The 19,389-nt window shown below is 49.7% G+C and overlaps 1 protein-coding gene across 1 annotated transcript in view; it reads left to right on the top strand.

Annotated features, from left to right (window-relative positions):
• Window positions 1-17,134: 17,134 nt before the first annotated feature.
• The window catches only part of FKBP1A (FKBP prolyl isomerase 1A), a 6,516-nt gene continuing 4,261 nt past the window's right edge, over window positions 17,135-19,389 (top strand). The window contains exon 1 of the mRNA XM_040447472.1: window positions 17,135-17,247. Coding sequence (XP_040303406.1) covers window positions 17,137-17,247 — 111 coding nt within the window. The 5' untranslated portion in view covers window positions 17,135-17,136. The remainder of the gene's footprint in view (window positions 17,248-19,389) is intronic.

Here is a 19,389-nt window from a genome sequence, read left to right as displayed (position 1 = left end):
CTGAGGTGGGAGGAAGGAGGTGGAAGGGTAACTTCCACCAAGTTTGTGCCTTGAGGACCAAGTGGCCTCTCACAGCTCCCTCCTTGCCTCCAGTAGCTTCGTCATCTGTGGTGTTGAGCCCGTCCTGACACATAGCCAGGCTTGTGTCCCTTTTACTCGTGTCAGCAGGCCACATGCCTGCCTTTTGTCAGGGCAACCTTAGGTGGATTGAAGGAATTCTGGTTTTATCCTCTTGAAAAGTAACTGACATCATGTCCTTGGGGTTGGGTTTAAGCTGTCAGCAGCCTGGCTTCCAAACGAGGAGGACCAAGGGTCCTTCAGCCCTGTCTCCTCAGAAGGTCCACTTAGAGGGCAGCTGAGGTGACCACTGTCCTGCAGCCCCCTCCCCAGCCCCTTGCTTTTCTTCAACCTCTGTCTCCCCTCCCCTCTCCTCTCTACTTCATTCCGTCCACCCCGCCCCCGCCAAGATCTCGGCTGATCGGATGTCTGGAGGAAGGCTCACCCCCAGCAGAGGCTCCTCCGACGGGCCCCCCCTCGGTGCTGACTTCAGTCAGAGAGGCTGTGACCGTTCGGGCAGGGCTGGAACAGGACCCCGTTTCCTTCCTACGGCAGGTGTTCACTGAGCAGCAGTGACAAGCCAGGCACTAGGGACGTGGCCAGTGGACTACATAGGCAGAGACCTGATGTGGTGGGGCTTCCTTGCGTGGCAAGGCCCAGGCAGGTGCGAATGTCAGGTGGTGAGAAGCACCGTGGAGAGGTGAAAGCAGAGTGCAGGCGTGGGCAGGGGGTCGCTGCTTTTGGCGAGAGCGGTTGCCAAAGGCCTCTGACAGAATGACACGCTAATATTTACCCACGGGAAGTTGAGGAGTGAGCAGTGTGGGTGTCGGGGCAAGAGTCTTGCCGGCAGAGAGCCCGAGGCTGGGGCGTGCTTGGTGTGGTGGGAGAACGGTAAGGAGACCCGTGTGGCTGTACCGGAGGGCATGAGGGGAAAGCGGTGGGAGGAGGGGGTGATGGGGGGGGGGGCCTTGCAGGTTGGGGACTCTCTCTCTGAGTGAGGTGGCAGCCCTAGGAGGGTTGTGAGCTGACCTGGATTCTAACAGGCCCGCCCCCTTCTGGCTCCTGCGTGGACGTTGAACTCTTTGAGGGCAGGGACAGAAACAGGGTTCCGGTTGTATCCTGGGTGTGTGGCGTGCCAGCCTGGGCTGGTGGGGAGAGGTGGTGCCAGGTGGACAATGATCCCCCAAGAGGAAGTGGGCCCTTGGCTAGGTTTCGGCTCTTGCCCCTGCCGGATAACATGTTATGAGAGCTCAGCCGAATTGTCCTACTTTTCTCAGCCTCCGTGGCCATCCGTAAAATGGGAATAAGAACACCTGCCAGGAGCAGTGACAGTGCTGCCGCTATTATACGCACTGTATGAAGGCTGCTCGTGTCCCAGGCACTGGGTGATGCGTTCCCCGCCCGCCCCCCCCCCCCCCCCCCGCCGCCCCGGCCCTTCCTCCCACCAGCACTGCCCGTGATGTCTCGAGTGGGAGAAAGGCAGAGCCCCGGTGTCAGCCCTCAGTTCCTGGAGTGGCCCAAACTCCCACGCAGGGCGGGGTTGGCCCTGAGACCTCAGCCTCTGTTCCTCTACAGATAGGGAAATGGGCACTTATAAGAGAGATGGGTCTGAGTGAGGATTCAGGTTAAAAAAGGCTAACCTCGGGGCCCCTGGGTGGCATAGTCGGTTAAGCGTCCGACTCTTGATCTCGGCTCAGGTCATGGTCTCATGGTTCCTGAGTTCAAGCCCCGCATCAGGCTCTGCAGTGATATTGCAGAGCCTGCTTGGGATTCTGTCTCTACTTCTCTCTGACCCTCCTTCACTTGTGCTCAGTCGTGCGCGCGCTCTCTCTCTCTCTCTCTCTCAGTCTCAAAGTAAATAAACTTATAAAAAAAAATTTTTTTTTTAGATAAAATAGGTCTAACCTTGCCTACAGGATAGAATAAATTGGCTAAGAAAGTTGTAGCTGAGTTGCTAAATGTGGGTACCGAGGGGGGTTGTTGGTGTTTGTTTTCCTTTCCTTGTGCCTTGAGGGGCACGAGCCGAGCAGAGTTGGGCCGTGGCAGCTTGGCTGCGTGAGCCGAGGTGTCGGTCCTTTTTTTTCCACGGAAGCGTAGCTGACACACGACGCTTTGTTGGTTTCAGGTGCACGACACGGGGATGCGACAAGTCCATGCGTACCCGGGGGTGTCCGTTCCTCTTCTCCTCGAGCTTCCTTAACATAATGGGGTTTTAACATTTTGGAAATAGACCTTGCTACGGAAGCATCATTTTCTTTCCTCTGGGATTGTGGTTACTAGAGTACAGAATCCTGCAGGTGCCGTTTTCTCCTTCCGCCGGTAAGAGTAGGAGGCTCGCCGGGCTCAAGTGAACCGAAGGCCCCATAGCATGCTTGTGTATGTGTATGTGTGACTCTTACTTGCGAAGTTTTCACACATAGAGAAAAATCTAAACAGCCACGTGCCCACCACCGAGATTCTGTGATGGTTGACATTTTGTCGAGTTTGCCATTTCTGTCTCCTTACAGAATATGCGTGTGTGTGTGTGTGTGTGTGTGTGTGTGTGTGTGTGTGTGTGATCTGTGGGTTTTTCACGGAGTCATTTCAGCCGCAGACATCATGACACTTTAAATACGCGAGCATGCTGTAAGAATACGGATATTCTCCTTATCCTCCTACTGGTCACACCTAAGAAAATTTGAAATGACTTAAGTGACCTAAAACCAGATGCATATTGTAACCCCCCCCCCCCCCCGTGGTCCTGAAAGTGTTTTTTCTTTTTTTAAACCAGAATTCTTTCAAGTTTTACTCATTTCAGTTGGATGTTGTGTCTACTGCCAATCTAGGAGAGGCCTCGTGCTGGTTTTTTCTCAATGGCCCTGGTTTTTCAAAGAGAGCCGTCTTGTGATCTTACCGAAAGAATGCCCTGCGTCCGTCTGCTCATTTTCTCCCGGTGTCATCTGGCCGCTTCCTCTTCGTGTCGTCTGCCGTCCTGTCATACCTGGTGCTGTGTGCTCGATACTCAGCACGCCGTGGGGAACAGCATTATTGGTGGTGCCGAATTTGATCTTTTCCGTAAGGGTACATTTCCCCCTTCGCAGTTAGCAGCAGTTAGTGGGGCCCTGGGCATCCTGCCCGTGCCTGGTCTCCTCCACCTTCCCCCTCTGGTATGGACATCATTGCTGATTCTTGCCAGAAGTCTCCATTTCGTTGGCATTTGCAAAGAGGCGGTTTTAAAAATTCCTTCATACCTTCCACATTTATCAGCTGCCATTCCATAAGATAGGGTAGAGCTTAATTCTTTCCCTTTAATTTAAATCTTCATTTTAAAGAATTTGTTTTATCATCTTTCCCAGGGGTGGCAAGAGACTTTTCCCCCCTTTATCCACTTACTTGTATTTTTGTTTGTTTGTTTGTTTTTAGTATATGGACTCATAATAAATTTTCCTGAGGGCTTAAAATCATTGATACTCATTATCCTTCTTGATACTCAGGTTGTCCCAGATTTGGCCAGCAGGAGCCCCTTTGGGCTGGCTCTGGTACCTTTTTGATATGCTCGCCTTACTCCCTAGTCACCTCCTTGGTTTCCCTGCTCTGGTCCTGGCATCAGTTGTTCTCTCCAGAGAGCTCTGGTTCCTTTCAGTAGGTCTCATGGGCTTTTTTTTTTTTTTTCATTAGCAGCTTTATTGGATATAATTTATGTACTATAAAAACTTAACATAGGCTTTTTAACTTGAATGTTTTTGGTGGTTAGAAACCGATTTTATGGGGCACCTGGCAGTAGAGCACGTGACTCTCAATCTCAGGGTCATGAGTTCAAGCCTCATCTTGGGCGTGGAGCCTACTTAAACACAGATTTGGGGGGGCCCTGGGTGACTCAGTCGGTTAAGCGTCTGACTCTGGCTTTTTTGGCTCAGGTCGTGATCTCACGGTCTGTGAGTTTGATCCCCACGTCAGGCTCCGAGCTGACGGTGTGGAGCCTGCTTGGCATTTTCTCTCTCTCTCTCTCTCTCTCTCTCTCTCTCTCTGCCCCTCCCCAACTCTCAAAATAAATAAAACATTTTTAAATAACTGATTTTATGAGGTGCTAATGGGTTCATTGTATCTGTAAACTAGGAATTGCTTGTCTGCTTTGGGATTTTCTCTAAAAATAGTATTGTCACCTTTTATTTCTCCTGGAAAAGGCTGGGGGTACTTTGGATAACTTAGGCATGTACTATTCAGTTCTCCCTTTTGGTGCTTATGATGCTGTTTATTTTCATTATTTTTTTTATTTTTTTATACCGTTTATTAATTTTTGAGAGAGAGAGAGAGAAAGAGAGAACACAAGCAGGGGAGAGACGGAGAGAGAGGGAGACATAGAATCTGAAGCAGGCTCCAGGCTCTGAGCTGTCAGCACCGAGCCTGACTTGGGGCTCAAACCCATTGACTGCGAGATCATGACCTGACTCTCGCATGACTGCTGCGAGATCACTGACTGAGCCATGCAGGTGCCCTTGTTTATTTTTGTTTCTATTTTTCCTCTCCTGTTCTTGTACCTACTTGAAGAACTCAACCGAGTCCTTGTGTGCCTTCCCCTAGCTCACTTTAACTTCGGCCAGATAAATACTAGCAGTGGAAAGAGGAGGAGGAGGAGGAAAGGGAGTGGGGAGAAACAGCCCTCTCCTGGGTGCTGTCTTCTGTTCTCAGTGCCTTTACTCTCCCCTCCCAGGAGCTCAGACCACCCTGGCCCACCTCCAGTTCCTGGCACACACCAAGCCACCCCCACCCCCCCTCCCCCCACGGAACTCTCTGGCCCTGTGCTTAGGTGCCACCACTCCCCACCTCAGGCAGACTCCTATCTATCACACTTACATGGCACCCCCTCAGTGGGTCTTCCCCGATTGACCCTTGGCTAAAGTGGTTCTTCACAAATGCATCACACACGTACCTTGGATTCTCAGGCAAGGCATCTGTCCATTTCCTTCATGGCCTTCCTCACGGTCAGGTTGTATACAGTTACACCCACCCTTTCCCCAGTAGACTGCAGGCTTCAGGAGGCCAGAGGCCTAGTGGTGGTGTTCTCCAGGGCCTCTCCCCATCAGTGCCTGGCATGGAGTCTCTCAGGGACAGTTTGAATAGTGGTCACTTCCGACTCTAGCTGGAGTGGAGAAAGGCCACATTCCTGTTACATTTGGTATAATGTTTCTGTTTCTTTAAGCTACAATAAGAACAAGAATCTACCTTCTGCACTTTGCCCAATCCCCGTGGACTAATAAAATTGTAACTGTTTTCTCTCACGCCTACTACACACAGGGCAGCACACCAAGCCCTTCCCTCAGTCATTCAGCGAACATGTTAGGAGCTGGGGAAAGCTTCAACCTTGCCCTTGAGGTGCTTACCTTGAGGGAATGCCTTCTGCTGCACCTGCCTTTTCGAGAGAAGGGCCTTGAGCAGCCCCCACCTGGAGTGGAAGGGCCACGTGGTCTTGGATGTGTATGGCTTGGGCCGGCAGGAGGGGAGAGCTTGCCAAGTGTGTGCAATGGCCTGGAGGGGGAAAGGGTGCCTTTGGTTTCTCTACAAGCACTTACTGACGATCGATTATGTGCAAGGCACTGTTCCGAGCACCAAGAACATAGGACTGAAGAAGACACGGTGCCCGTCCTCGTAGATCTTACACTGTAGTGGAAAAGTGATTAATAAGCGAAGGTATGTTGTATGTTAACCAGTAAGTGCGAAGGAAGGGACAGGAGAAGGTTTAGTTTTAGATAGACCAGGGAAGACTTTAATGAGAGAGTAACATTTGAACCAAGACCTGAAGGATGTGAGGGAGTAATCCATGTGACCATCTGGTAAGAGCATTTTAGGCAGAGGGAACAACAGGCACAAAGGCCCTGGGGTGGGCGTATCCCTGGTGTGTCTACAGAACAGAAGGAAACAATGTTCTTGCAGTGGAGAAGTATGAGAGTCACCAGGGATGAAGTCAGAGGGATGGCAGTGTGGGGTGGCAGCTCTTACAGGGCCTCCTAGGCCGTTTTCAGGACTTGAGATTCTGTTCTGAATAAGATGGGGGGGCCGTGGGAGGGTCTTGAGCAGAGGAGTAGTAGGGTCTGACTTGTATTTTAAGAGAATGTCCCTCTAGCTGCCGTGTCAAGTTTAAACTGTAGGAGAGAAAGGGCAGACCCAGGGATACCAGGGAGGGGATTATTATAGTCATCTGGGCCCAGGCCCCAGAACTCACGCCATTATACCCTACAGCCTCCCGCCTCCGTGTTTTCTGGAAAAGAAGAAAAGCTAAAGATCATGCATATTTCTACCATTACCAAATAGCCACTGTTAAGTATTGTTTTCCTTCTGTGTGCTCTCCCCCACCCCGCCCCATGAGATACAATGTGGCGGTATTTTTACTCATATTATGATAAAGTGGAAGATGGAGAGGCATGCCCACAAGGATTTTATTCTGGTTTGTGTACTTCCCATCATGGGATCTCCTTTGAAAATACACTTTTGGTCATAGAATCTAAAGAGATTTAGCAAAAGTTTAGGAGCATATCCAGATAACAGAGGGGGATGTGTTCTTGTGCTCAGTTTGTGCAATGGTGGGGAAGAAGCCAGCTCTCTCTTTGGGTAGGCAATTGGCCTTCGATCTTACCACGTTCATGGGGCTGTCAGAGCTCCCAGTTCAGGAAGGTTGCCCTGGGAGTGCAAACCCAGAGGCCTGGAAATGGACATGAGACATAAACTTTGAATTCACATGTCTTAGCTACCTCGGGTGTAGAGTCTCTTTTCATTCATCATGATGGGGACAAGTGGGTAGTTGATCGTAAAAATGACATGACTTCTCTAAACATTTTATTTGAAATCCAAATATAAATCGTTTACTCACGGCCCATGTCTTTCTGTTAGGATGGCTCTTCTGGTAGAGTTTCCCGTCAAGGTTCTTATAAAAACTAATTTGGATTCTTTTAAAGCCTAAACAGCAAGGACTGTTGGGAGGTCATCTCAATGCCCAACCTTTCTATGTTCTTAAGATTTCTTTCTTCAGACATACATCCGTCTCATTCACACAGTTACTCACGAGCAGTATTTTTCAGTGACTTGCCTTTATTGAGTCTTTCCAAACAGCTAGGACCACTCTTTTTTTGTTGTTCACACTCCTGTTTCATTTTTTTGCGTACTGTTTGATTATGTTTTCTCTACTCGGTAAGTATAACTGACATAAGTGAGTCTGGGAGTCAGCATAGCTGACCAGCCCTTGGTTAAGCATAAAGCTCACATGGGAAAAAAGAAATGAGCATCACTAGAGACTAGGAGATACAGGCTCTTTCTCCGCTCTGGGGCTGTGCGTGCTGCGGTTTGTAGGCGTCTTTGGTGGGGCAGTTAAATTAAAGGCTGTTGAGGAAACTTCTGTACATAAGGAGGAGAAGGAAACAGCTAAGCCTGGGTCGGTACATCCATTTGTATCTAGGTCAGTACAGCCATTTGAGAATGTTCCAGGTGGCTTTGAATGCACGTCTGCAGAAAAATTGGTGACTTTCAGTTCAGTTTCCCCACCTCCATTCAACCATTGTACTTTTGTACTTAAGAAAACACGTGTTGGGGCGCCTGGGTGGCGCAGTCGGTTAAGCGTCCGACTTCAGCCAGGTCACGATCTCGCGGTCCGTGAGTTCGAGCCCCACGTCAGGCTCTGGCTGATGGCTCAGAGCCTGGAGCCTGTTTCCGATTCTGTGTCTCCCTCTCTCTCTGCCCCTCCCCCGTTCATGCTCTGTCTCTCCCCGTCCCAAAAATAAATAAACATTGAAAAAAAAAAATAAAAAAAAAAAAAAGAAAGAAAACACGTGTTGAGGGGTGCCTGGGTGGCTCAGTTGGTTAAAGCCTCCCACTTCGGCTCAGGTCATGATCTTGCGGTTTGTAAGTTCCAGCCCCACATTGGGCTCTGTGCTAACAGCTCAGAGCCTGGAGCCTGCTCCGGATTCTGTGTCTCCCTCTCTCTCTGCCCCTCCCATGCTCATGCTCTCTGTCTCTCAATAATAAGTAGACGTTAAGGAAAAAAATTAAGAAAATACGTGTTGAGGGGCACCTGGGTGGCTCAGTTAAGCGGCCGATGTCAGCTCAGGTCATGATCTCCTGGTTCGTGGGTTTGAGCCCCGCATCAGGCTCTGTGCTGACAGCTTGGAGCTTGGAGCCCAGAGCCTGCTTTGGATTCTGTGTCTCCCTCTCTCTCTGCCCCTCCCCAGCTCGTGCTCTGTCTCTCAAAAATAAACATTTAAAAAAATTAATAAAAGAAAATATGTGTCGAATTGAACATAGAAGTCCTTTCTCCCTCTTCCAACTGTAAATGGCAAGAGCTTTGTTTTTGTTTGGAGGTTGGGATGTTCTTTGTTGTCATCGTGTGATTTGGCTTTGGGTTTTTTGTTTTTAATTTAAAAACTTTCTAAATTCTGCACCCTGCAAAATGCCTATGAAAACCACCTGCAAAGATTCCACCCGCAGCCGAAAACCACACTGTGAGTCACAAGCTTGAGCTGCAGCAGGTGCCGGAGCCCTCGCTACCCGTGCCTCGTGCAGCCACTTCCCTCACCCTGTAGGGGGACATGGGGGTGCTGCCCCCCTGAAGCCCTGGAGGTAGCTCCATTTCTGTCGGATTATTAGTGAAATAATAACCCAGCGGTCCTCTCGAGTCTCTACGTCCTGGCCTTGGGTCTTAATCACTGCTTCTTGGGCAGTGACTCGGGCCGACTACCAGGAGCAGAGTCCGAGGGCACGTGCTCCTCAGCAGCCGCTGGCCAGGTCTGCCTTCGCTGGTTCCTTCTGAGCGAGCACACCCTGAAACAGAAGAGCAGCAGGAAAGAGCAGGCTGCTGTGGGGGAGGTGAACTTGAGCTTGTTCCCCACATTTCTTTTTTTTTTTAAGCCCTCCCGCTCCCTCCCCAGGGATTGGAGTCTGGTTCATCCCCAAAGGAACAGCTAAATCGTTCGGGAGGAAACTCAGACAAAGGTGACATAAACGGTCTTGCAGCCAGAGGCTGCTTTAACACTCCCTCCTGCAACCCTTTCACACAGGCTTGTGCTTTTAACTGGAGACCCCCAGATTTTCACATTTTTTTCTCACTGATTAGTAATTCAGAGGTGCTGGAAGTAAAAGCTGCCATTCTGGGATTACCCCTCAGATCCTTCCTACCGTACAGGGAAGAGGTCTAAATATGGAAGCCTCTTGCTTGTCCTGCTGATTCTTAAAAATCGTGCAGGCAGAGCCAATCTTAAAGTAGTCGCGAGTGCCGCCAGCACTGCGGGTGCCAGGGGTGGAACTGAGTACACAGCACGTACAGGGACATAGCACTTTGCCTCCAGGTCTGTGACCTTAAGCTGCGTTCAGTCAGGAGACACAAAACTTCATTCTCGAGAGGGAGAATATGGAGCCATCCCAGGCGGTCTGTGGACCATGAGGCACAGGTTTGTGTGTAGTCAGAAGGGACGTCTGTCGGTTCCGCAAATGGAGGGCCATGCCGTTGCTGGTTTCTGCTGGGAGTGCCCTTTGGAGCTTAGAGTGTCAGCTGTCAGGTCTGAACTGTAACCTCAGTTGCCTTCTCTCATCAGAGCGTGCTTTCTCTAGGAAATTACGGCACTGGCTTGGCAGGTGGTTTCACCGCTCAAGGGCTCCCGGTGCTGGCACACGGATGTCCAGAGTTAAAGTGGGAGCGACCGCTGAGACTTGACCGGCCCCCTGCTTTCCTTGCCCCCTCCCTAGACAGAGAAAGTCCCTCGCCATCCGCCGCCAGCGTGGGTGCGGGAGGTAGTCACATGTAGGATTTCAGTGAGGCACACTTTTTTCACTTTTTTTTCCTTTCGGAAACCCCCCCCAGTTTTGTAGAGGCCTCATTGACGTTCGATAAACTGCAATTAATGTGTACAGTTTCCTAAGTTTTGGTATGTCCCTTCGTCATCCTCTGAAACCTCCTCTTTCCATCCCCAACGACCACCGGTACGCTTTTCTGTCAGCAGAGTTTGTATTTTCTAAAGTTTTGTATATACGGAATTGCACAGTGTATACACCCTTGTCTGGCTTCTTTTGCTCAGCATAATTATTTTGAGATATGCTGTTCCATGTATCAGTAGCTCATTCTTCTTTATTGCTGAATGGTTTCCTACTGTGTGGATGTGGTCTGTGCATTCACCAGTTGGCAGATGTTTGGGTTGTTCCGGTTTTTGGCTATTCAAGGGAGGCTGCAGTGCATATATGTATATGTCTTTTTGTGTGAACACAGGCTGACATTTATCCAGGATGAACGGAATGGCTGGGTCGTATGGGAGGTGTATGTTTCACTTAAACGGCCGGCCTGTTGTCCAGAGTGGTTGGTCCACTTGATATTCCCATCAGCAGCAGCGGGTGGAAATTCCAGTTCCTCCACATCCTCACCAGTGCGTGATTATGATCAGTCTTTTTAGTTGGACTCTTGCTAATTCGGTAGTCGTCATATCTCCTGGTGGTTTTAATTTGCCTTTTTTCAGGGAAGTATCTGTTCCAATCTTTTGTCCCTTTTTAATTGAGCTCTTTCTTTTCCTATTGTGGAGTTTTGAGAGCTCTTTATATATTCTGGACACAAGTTCTTTATGAGATACATGCTTTCCAAAGGTTTTCTCCCAGTCTGTGGCTGGACTTTTCATTCTCTTAAAAGTACGTTTTAAAGTGCAGAAGTTTTTAGTTTTGATGACGTTCAGTTTATCCTTTTATGGATGGTGCTTTCTGGCCTCATGTCTAAGAAATCTCTGCCTAACCCACAGTCACAAAGATTATTTCCCTGTGTTTTCTTCTAGAAGTTTTATAGGTTTCATGTTTACAGTTTTTGGGTTGATAACTTGATGTGAAGTATAGGTCCATGTTTTTAACTTCTTTGCCTGTGGGTGTCCAGTTGTTCCGTCCCAGTGTCATTGTCAGCTTCTCACTGCCCTTCTCTACTGATTCTAACAACTCTGTCAGCTCTGGGTGAGTTTCAGTTGATTGGTTAGTCTCTTTCATTGTGGGTCGTGTCCTCCCGCTTCCTTGCTTGTGTGCTAATCTGGATGCTAGACATTGTGAATTTTACCTTTTGAGGTGCTGGCTGTTTTTGTGCCTATAAATCTTCTTGAGCTTTGTACTGAGAAGCACTTAAGTTACTTGGAAACAGTTTGATCCTTTTGGATCTTGTTTTTATGATTTGTTAGGTGGGTCTGGAGCAGTGCTCAGTTTGGGGCTGATTATCCCCCACTCCTGAGATGAGATCTTCTGGATATCTTCCTACTCAGTGCCTCACAAACCATGATTTTCTCCAGTCTGGCTAGCGGAACAGTCACTGATCCCAGCTCTGTGTAAGCACTGGGCACTGTTCCTTCTAATCCATCCTTTAGATGGTTCTTTCTTTTCCTGGCCTTAAGTAGTTTCCTTAAACATGTGTGCTGATTAGTATTCTGCTGAATACTCAAGAGGGACCCTCTGTAAATCTCCGGGGATTTCACTCTGCACTTGTCTCCTTCCTGGTTTGTGTCCTTTGGACTCCCAGCTGCTTTGAGCTCCATCCAGGTCCCTCTCCCCGGAAATGCCCAAGGCTGTAAGCTGGGCAGTCGTAGGGCTCGGCTCTCCTTGCTAGTTTCCCATCTCTCAGGAATCATTGTCCTTTGTTGCAGTGTCCAGAGTCTTGTCTTAAAAACCATGTTTAGCTGTTATCTGGGTTATTTCTCTGTCTCTTGCTCTCTTTTCTTTTCTTCTTTTTTAATTTTATTTTTTATTTTTTTAAATTTACATCCAAATTAGCATATAGTGCAACAATGATTTCAGGAATACATTCCTTAGTGCCCCTTACCCATTTAGCCCATCCCCCCTCCCACAACCCCTCTAGTAACCCTCCATATTTATGAGTCTCTTCTGTTTTGTCCCCCTCCCGGTTTTTATATTATTTTTGTTTCCCTTCCCTTATGTTCATCTGTTTAGTCTCTTAAAGTCCTCATATGAGTGAAGTCATGATTTTTGTCTTTCTCTGACTCATTTTACTTAGCATAATATCCTCCAGTTCCATCCACATAGTTGCAAATGGCAAGATTTCATTCTTTTTGATTGCCGAGTAATACTCCATTGTAGATATATACCATATCGTCTTTATTCATTCATCCATCGATGGACATTTGGACTCTTTCCATGCTTTGGCTAGTGTGGATAGTGCTGCTATAAACTTGGGGGTGCATGTGTCCCTTCGAAACCGCACACCTGTATCCTATGGATAAATGCCTAGCAGTGCAATTGCTGGGTCGTAGGCTAGTTCTATTTTTAGCTTTTTGAGGACCCTCCGTACTGTGTTCCAGAGCGGCTGCACCAGCTTGCATTCCCACCTCTCTCTCTTTTCATGACGGAGGTTTTGTTTTGTGTTTTATTTCATGTGTTTATTTCATGCATTTCATTTTGTTTTTGTTTCTGTGTGGGGTTTGTTTGTTTGTTTGTTTCGTGGGAGGGTAAATCTGATCCCTAATACTCCACCTTTGCCAAAGCTATTTTGATGTAACAGCTTCTGTCATATTCTGCATTCGGCACTGACCAACTTAATTCCCGCTCCAGAAAACACTGTACACCTATCCATTTCTCCTCCTTTTTTTTTTTTTTTAATTTTTTTTTTCAACGTTTATTTATTTTTGGGACAGAGAGAGACAGAGCATGAACGGGGGAGGGGCAGAGAGAGAGGGAGACACAGAATCCGAAACAGGCTCCAGGCTCCGAGCCATCAGCCCAGAGCCCGACGCGGGGCTCGAACTCACGGACCGCGAGATCGTGACCTGGCTGAAGTCGGACGCTTAACCGACTGCGCCACCCAGGCGCCCCCCATTTCTCCTTCTTAATGGACACGGCTTCCTCTCCTACATCACCTCCTCACCTGGCCTGACAACTTACAGGCATATATAAGGTGGTCTTTTCCTCCCCATTGGGGAAGCCCTCCTTCTAGCCCCTCCTTGCCCGTATAGCCTATGCCAGTTGCGTGACATCTTGCTCAGCTCTAGAGGTGATGTTTACCCTTCAGACTTAGATTATAAGATAATCCCTCCTCGGGCGTAAGGCACCCCACCATTACCAACACCACCACCCACCCTTCCTTAAGATTTCTCCTCCAAGGAAGTGGGAGTAGGTGAGATTGACAGGTGGGAACAGTAGTCTGAAGTTCTGGAGCAAGGCTCATGTCCTTGTCCCAGGAGAAAGAGCTCATCTGAAATAGGGGAGGAGAATAAGGATCCTCAGCAAAGCTCCTGCTTACAGCTCCTTTACTTAGAAATCCTTCTTGGTTTTTCTGGTTTCTTAAAAGAGTAGGGAAAGGCTTTGTCCTTCAGTGTCCCAGAAAACCTGAAGAGATCTGGGGCTAGACAGACATGCTCCCAGACCCACAGTCTCTGCACTGAAGAGCATCCATTTCTCCAGGTTGGCTCAACAGCAGGTAGCACCTTTTGTGTTTGGCCTGGAACTGGTCAGACAGTAAGCATCTGGAGATAGCTTGGCAATGCATTTGATCAGGTATGAAAGGGAAGTGTAGGGAGTCTGTCCCCATACCCTGTGGTTTCTCATTGCAGTCAGAACATGATCTTGCCCTGGTTGGGGTCATGTTCATATTTGGCTGAAAGAGGCTGATTCTTTTGTAGATACACCGTATTTTTAAATTTTTTTTAAAAATATTTATTTATTTAGAGAGCACAAGCAAGGGAGAGGCAGAGAGGGAGAGAGGGATATAATCCCAAGCAGGCTCCGTACTGCCAGCATAGATCCCCATGTGGTGCTTGATCCACGAACCACAAGGTCATGACCTGAGCCAAGATCAAGAGTCAGACGCTCGGGGCGCCTGGGTGGCGCAGTCGGTTAAGCGTCCGACTTCAGCCAGGTCACGATCTCGCGGTCCGTGAGTTCGAGCCCCACGTCGGGCTCTGGGCTGATGGCTCAGAGCCTGGAACCTGTTTCCCATTCTGTGTCTCCCTCTCTCTCTGCCCCTCCCCCGTTCATGCTCTGTCTCTCTCTGTCCCAAAAAAATAAATAAACGTGGAAAAAAAAAATGTAAAAAAAAAAAAAAAAAAGAGTCAGACGCTCAACAGACTGAGCCACCCAGGCACCCAGGTATACGATATCTTTTAAACTGTGAGTTGCAAGCCAGTAGTTTATTATGACATAAATTTAGGGGGTCACAATCAGCTTTCTTTTTAAAAATGAGAAGTGCATCCCATGTCATAACTATTACGTGTAAGTCTTGTTTTGTTGGTAAACATTTATGTGTCCTGGGTCCTGGCAGGGCACGCTGGTCTGCTGTCAGAACGGTGACGGCTCTTTGTGGTGTGAGTTGTTGAGCTCCAGTTTTACCCCCTCATGGCAGCACTGCAGTGGTGTGTGTGTTGTGTACATATCCAGTAAAGGGTCACCTCATACCTGTTAGGTTATTTTCAGTAATATGTCAGCTGACTTAAGGCAAAGCAGATTTTTAACCACCTCAGAACCTAAAGCTTGAGGGAGGCGGTGTGGGGCTGGTTCATAACATTGGGACAACTACTCTGTGGTACTCCTGACCTTCTCATGGTTACAAAGTGGCTGCCAAGGCTCCAGACAGCACATCCTCACATGATGGTGTTCAACAAGAAGGGAGGGCAGGAGCTTTCTTCCTGAATGGGTTTCTTTTTTTTACCCGTGAGGCAGGTCTTTCCAGCAGGGCTCCAGTAGACTTCACAGTTGATCCTAGTGCCCAAACTGGCCCATGTGCCCACTCCACACCAACCCTGGTGAAAGGCTTAGATTGATTCCAGTTCATCTCCTGGGCCATGCTGTTGCTGCTCCTGGAAAGTTGTTCAGTTGGAAAGAGGGATGGGAGTACTTGGTCTGGATTTTCCAAGGGTGTGGAATGTGCAACAGCCTGGGTTCCAGATGGCCCGCTAAGGTTTTTCTGTGTGTGTGTGTGTGTGTGTGTGTGTGTGTGTGTGTGTGTGTGTGTGGTGGTGTTGTTTTTTTTAATTTTTCTTTTTAATGTTTATTTATTTTTGAGAGAGACAGAGACAGAATGTGAGTGGGTTGGGACAGAGAGAGAGGCAGCCACAGAATCCGAAGCAGGCTCCAGGCTCTGAGCTGTCAGCACAGAGCCCGACACGGGCTCAAACTCATGAACTGCGAGATCATGACCTGAGACGAAGTCGGACGCTCAACCTACGGAGCCACCCAGGCGCCCTTCTCTGTGTGTTTTGTCCAGCCAGCCTTCACAGGCAGGGCTCAGAGGTCAGGGACCACCCTGTCTTCTAGGCTCTTTCCCAGGGGGCTTCCTCACCTAGTGATTTACATATCAAGGCTGCTTAGGAAGCCCTGGGGCTCTATTCAAGGTCTCCTTAAAAGAACACTGACCAGGAAGAGGCTGTTTCTGGTCTTTGGTCTCCTTCATAGCTCTCAGTCCCCATTGGGCTAAATGAAAGCCTTTTGCTGGAGCCAGGCCCCACTACCCACTGACTCTGGCCTTGGGTGAGTTAACTAAGCCTTGGAGTTGATTTCCTTATTTTTGTTGCAAGCCGTCTCGGTGGGTGCATGGAAAGGCTCTCTGGCTGGTCAAAGAGTGGATTCTGAGAATCCGGCTCCTTGTCTGCTCTCACCCTTGATGCGGGGTTCAGTTAGGCTGGGTTCCGTGTATGCAGTAGAGCCCACGGGGGATTGTCTACAGTGAAGGTGGACGCCTATTCTCCCAGCTACTCATTTATAGGAAACTGTTCAAGTCTTGTCATTTGTCACTTCTTTCATCTGGTGGTAGTTGTGTTCTGGTGGAGAGATGAGCTCCGTGTACGCCCCAGCTTGCTGGTCGTGGGGCCTCAGTTGCTGGCTGTGCACTGACCTGGCAGGGGTGGGGCCCCGTCCTCCCGTCTGCCTCATGGTCCTCAGCTCCCAGCTCTAGGCTCCCGGTGGGGTCAGCACCCGCTCTGCTTGGGACATCTGTCTGCCTTCCTGCTCCGTGAGGACAGCAGTTCCCGTTCCCGCCACTGCCCATTTCCTATTTGTCAAAGTACAGCTAGTCTGGTGGCTCTGATAAAGCTCTCGACTGCTCTCTGCTTCCCCGTCCCGCTTACAAGTCTTGACATTGTTTTTAAGTTGGGATTTTGTTAGGGTTTCCCTCCTCCTCTAGAAGTGGCCAAACTCAACAGAATTCTGTGTTTCACGGGGTCGCCTGAACGATGCTTAGAACCATGGAGCGGCCGGCCCCCCCCCGGGCCCCAGTGAGACCTGCTCTGTTATCTGTATGTCAACAACTGGCTTGCCCTTCCAGTCTGGGATGGACGGCTCTCCCTTCGGTCCCTCTGGCTTCCCAAGAACCCACCGCAGACGGTCGTCTTTGAAGGAGGGGCTGCAGGTGTATGTCCCTGTTGTGGCATTCACCCTCTGGCGTCTCCACCTCTGCAAGTCCCCCTTTGAATAGTGGCTGCCATTGTGGCTTGTCCGGCTCCCGGGACATGGGAGTAGTCCAATGAACGTGGCGTTTGGACTGCTAGTCTAGCTTGGCCAGGCGGCTTCCCTTCCCTCTGCCTCAGTTCCTTCCTCTGTGACACGGGGACAGCGCTGGTGGAGGATTGAGTGCGTGCAACGTCGCGCAGGAAGCCCTGCCCGCAGTTCGGCTGGAGCTGCCTGGGGGCCACCGGGAGAGGTTTGCGGTGGCTCTTGCACGGCCGCCTCTCCCGCCGTCCGACGCCCACTGGTGTCCTCCGGTTCGGTGCGGTTGTGCCGCCGCCCGCCATCAAGGAAGGCCTGTTAGCTCCTGGGCTGTGTGTGACTTTTAGCTGTCGCGTGTGCCTCCGGGGCCCACGGCGACTCTTAGTCCGGGGGCAGGGGTGCCGGGAAGCCCCGTCAGGAGCGCGCAGTTGCCCATTCTCACGCCAGGTAGACGGCCGCCTGCCTCTGGGGCCCGGCCCGCTGCTCGGAGGCGGGAAGAACATGCGCAGACCCGGGTGGAGGGCCCGTCCCAGCTGCGGAGGCCCCCGGAGGACGCGGGACGCCCTGCCGGGCCCTTCAGCGCTGGCGTCTGGGACGGCCACTCTGCCGCCGGCGTCTGACCGGTCGCGCCGTCACTCCTTGTCGCTCATGTTACAACTGCCCTTTTTCACAGGGATGCTTGAAGATGGAAAGAAATTTGATTCCTCCCGGGACAGAAACAAGCCCTTTAAGTTTATGCTAGGCAAGCAGGAGGTGATCCGAGGCTGGGAAGAAGGGGTTGCCCAGGTATGCTCTCGTTTGTTTTGTTTTGTTTCCTAGTGTTTACCTTTTAAATGATGCTTGTGGCGAGGACATTCACGTGGTTCAGAAATCAATGAAGGTATAAGTGGAAAATTTCACTTTCCGTCCCCTCACCCCCGCAAGTCATGTTACTAACGTTTTCTGTAGAGTTTCTTCAAGCACGTACTTTTTTTCCCCCCTGTGTACCCACACAGTGTTCTGCACTTTGCTTTTTCACTGAATCTCTCTTTCACGCTTTATATATCTGCACATAAACAGGGGAGGAGGCTCTCTTACCACATTCCCTTAGGTGGGTGGACAGTAATTGACTTGATCGGTACCCTATTGATGGTCATCTCCAGTGCTTTGCTGTCATAAACAGTGCCGCGGTGACCAGTCTTGTGCGGACTTAATTTTACATTTGTGTGAGCGTTGCCATAGGCAGACTCTCAGAAGTCGGGGTGAGGACTTCACTGGCTGTGCACGCTGTATTTTGACACTTTGCCGAGTTGCCGTCCGTAGGGATTATACCGAGCTGCCACCAGCAGGCTGTGAGGGGGCCTGTCTCCTCCCAGCCCCTCCAGCACAGTGTGTCGTTAAACTTTTGGATTCAGGACAATACAGCGAGTGAAAAAAAATGTGGTCTTGGTGTGGTTTTAATTTGCATTTGTCTTATTATTGGCCCTGTTGTGTCAGACCGCTTCCGAGAGGTCATACTCCTGGAGAGAGTCATTTTGTTTGTCTTGAGTCCGTTTCCTCGGCCCTTCCTCGGCCCTTCCTCCCCGTTAGTGTAAACAGCTTTTGTTCTGCCAACATGACAGAGGGGACCCAGGGTTGCCAGATTTCAGTTGGGCTCTAGCCTTCCATCGAGCCCAGCAGGTTTTTTCTCGGCGCTGACCAGGTTCCAGCGTCCTGAGACTCGGGGCTTTAGGTCAGCCCTGTGTCATAAGTAATTAGTCTCTTTCCTTCCACCAGAGAGAACTGAAATGTAACCAAAGTGGAGAGAAAGATTTCTGTCTTTCTCTTTTCCAGAATACACACTGATTTATCTCCAGATGAACTGTTTAACCTGCAGAAACTTTAAGCCACCCCACCCCCCAAGCGTCTAGATTTCTGTTCCTGCAGGGCAGAGGGTTGGCAGTGCGAGAAGGAGAGAGGATCTTCATGGTTTACTTCCCTTTGGAGATCTCTGTCCCCACTGCCCTCGTCCGGCTGGCTCTTGGTCTGTAGCCCATCCCCCAGCGACCATGCCACCCATTGTCCACACCACAGCCATCTTCTGTGGCTGTTCCGGCACTGGAACAATAACTGCGTTGTGTTCCAAGAGCCGTAGCTGCCCCCGAGATAATGTTATCAGCCTATTTATTTTACATCCCAGGCTTGGTGAGACCTAGCGGGCGTTGGGGAGATGCCCAGCCTCCCCCTGGACCCACAGCTCTGTCACTTGTGAGAAGTCTGAGTGGTCTGAGACCTGCATAGAGCATCTTTGAAACTCCACGGGGTATTTGTTTGAGTGAGTTAAAAGCACAGGAAGAAGGGGGCTTATCTTGTGCCCCTTTTCCCTTTCTTCTGAGATCGTTGTTTTGCTTTTACATGTTTACAGGTATGCAGTCCTGCCACAGGTACTGCTTTGGCCGCTTGCTTTTTTTCCTCTAGCTGTGTCTGGGCCATCTTTCCGTGTTAGTGCATTTAAGGCCACTGTGTTCTTTGTGGTGGCTGACCCATGTTGCAGATGTGCCAATGGAACCACTCCCCTTATAATGAGCATTTCGGGTTGTTAGAAGATTCTGGAAGTAGAATTGCTGAGTAAAAGGACATGATCTTTTTTAAATTTTTTAATTTTATTTTAGAGAAAGAGCGTGAGCTGGGGAGAGGGGCAGAGGAAGAGAGAGAGAATCTCAAGCAGGCTCCATGCTCAGGGCAGTCTGAGGCAGGGCTCGATCCCACAGCGCTGGGATCATGACCTGAGCTGAAATCAGAAGTCAGATGCTCAACTGACTGAGCCACCCAGGCGCCCCAGGACACGAACGTTTTGAAGTTCATTAGATTAAGCCATAATGCTTTTAACTACTCTTATCACCGTAGTTCAGCCTGTCCTGGTGTGCCGAAGGAGACGGGAACACGGTTTCTGAGTTGGGTCAGAGGAGC

This window comes from Herpailurus yagouaroundi, unplaced genomic scaffold, assembly GCF_014898765.1.
Source record: "Herpailurus yagouaroundi ecotype Mexico unplaced genomic scaffold, PumYag 196, whole genome shotgun sequence".
In the NCBI taxonomy this organism is placed as follows: Eukaryota; Metazoa; Chordata; class Mammalia; order Carnivora; family Felidae; genus Herpailurus; species Herpailurus yagouaroundi.
This window is presented reverse-complemented; position numbering and strand designations above follow the sequence as displayed.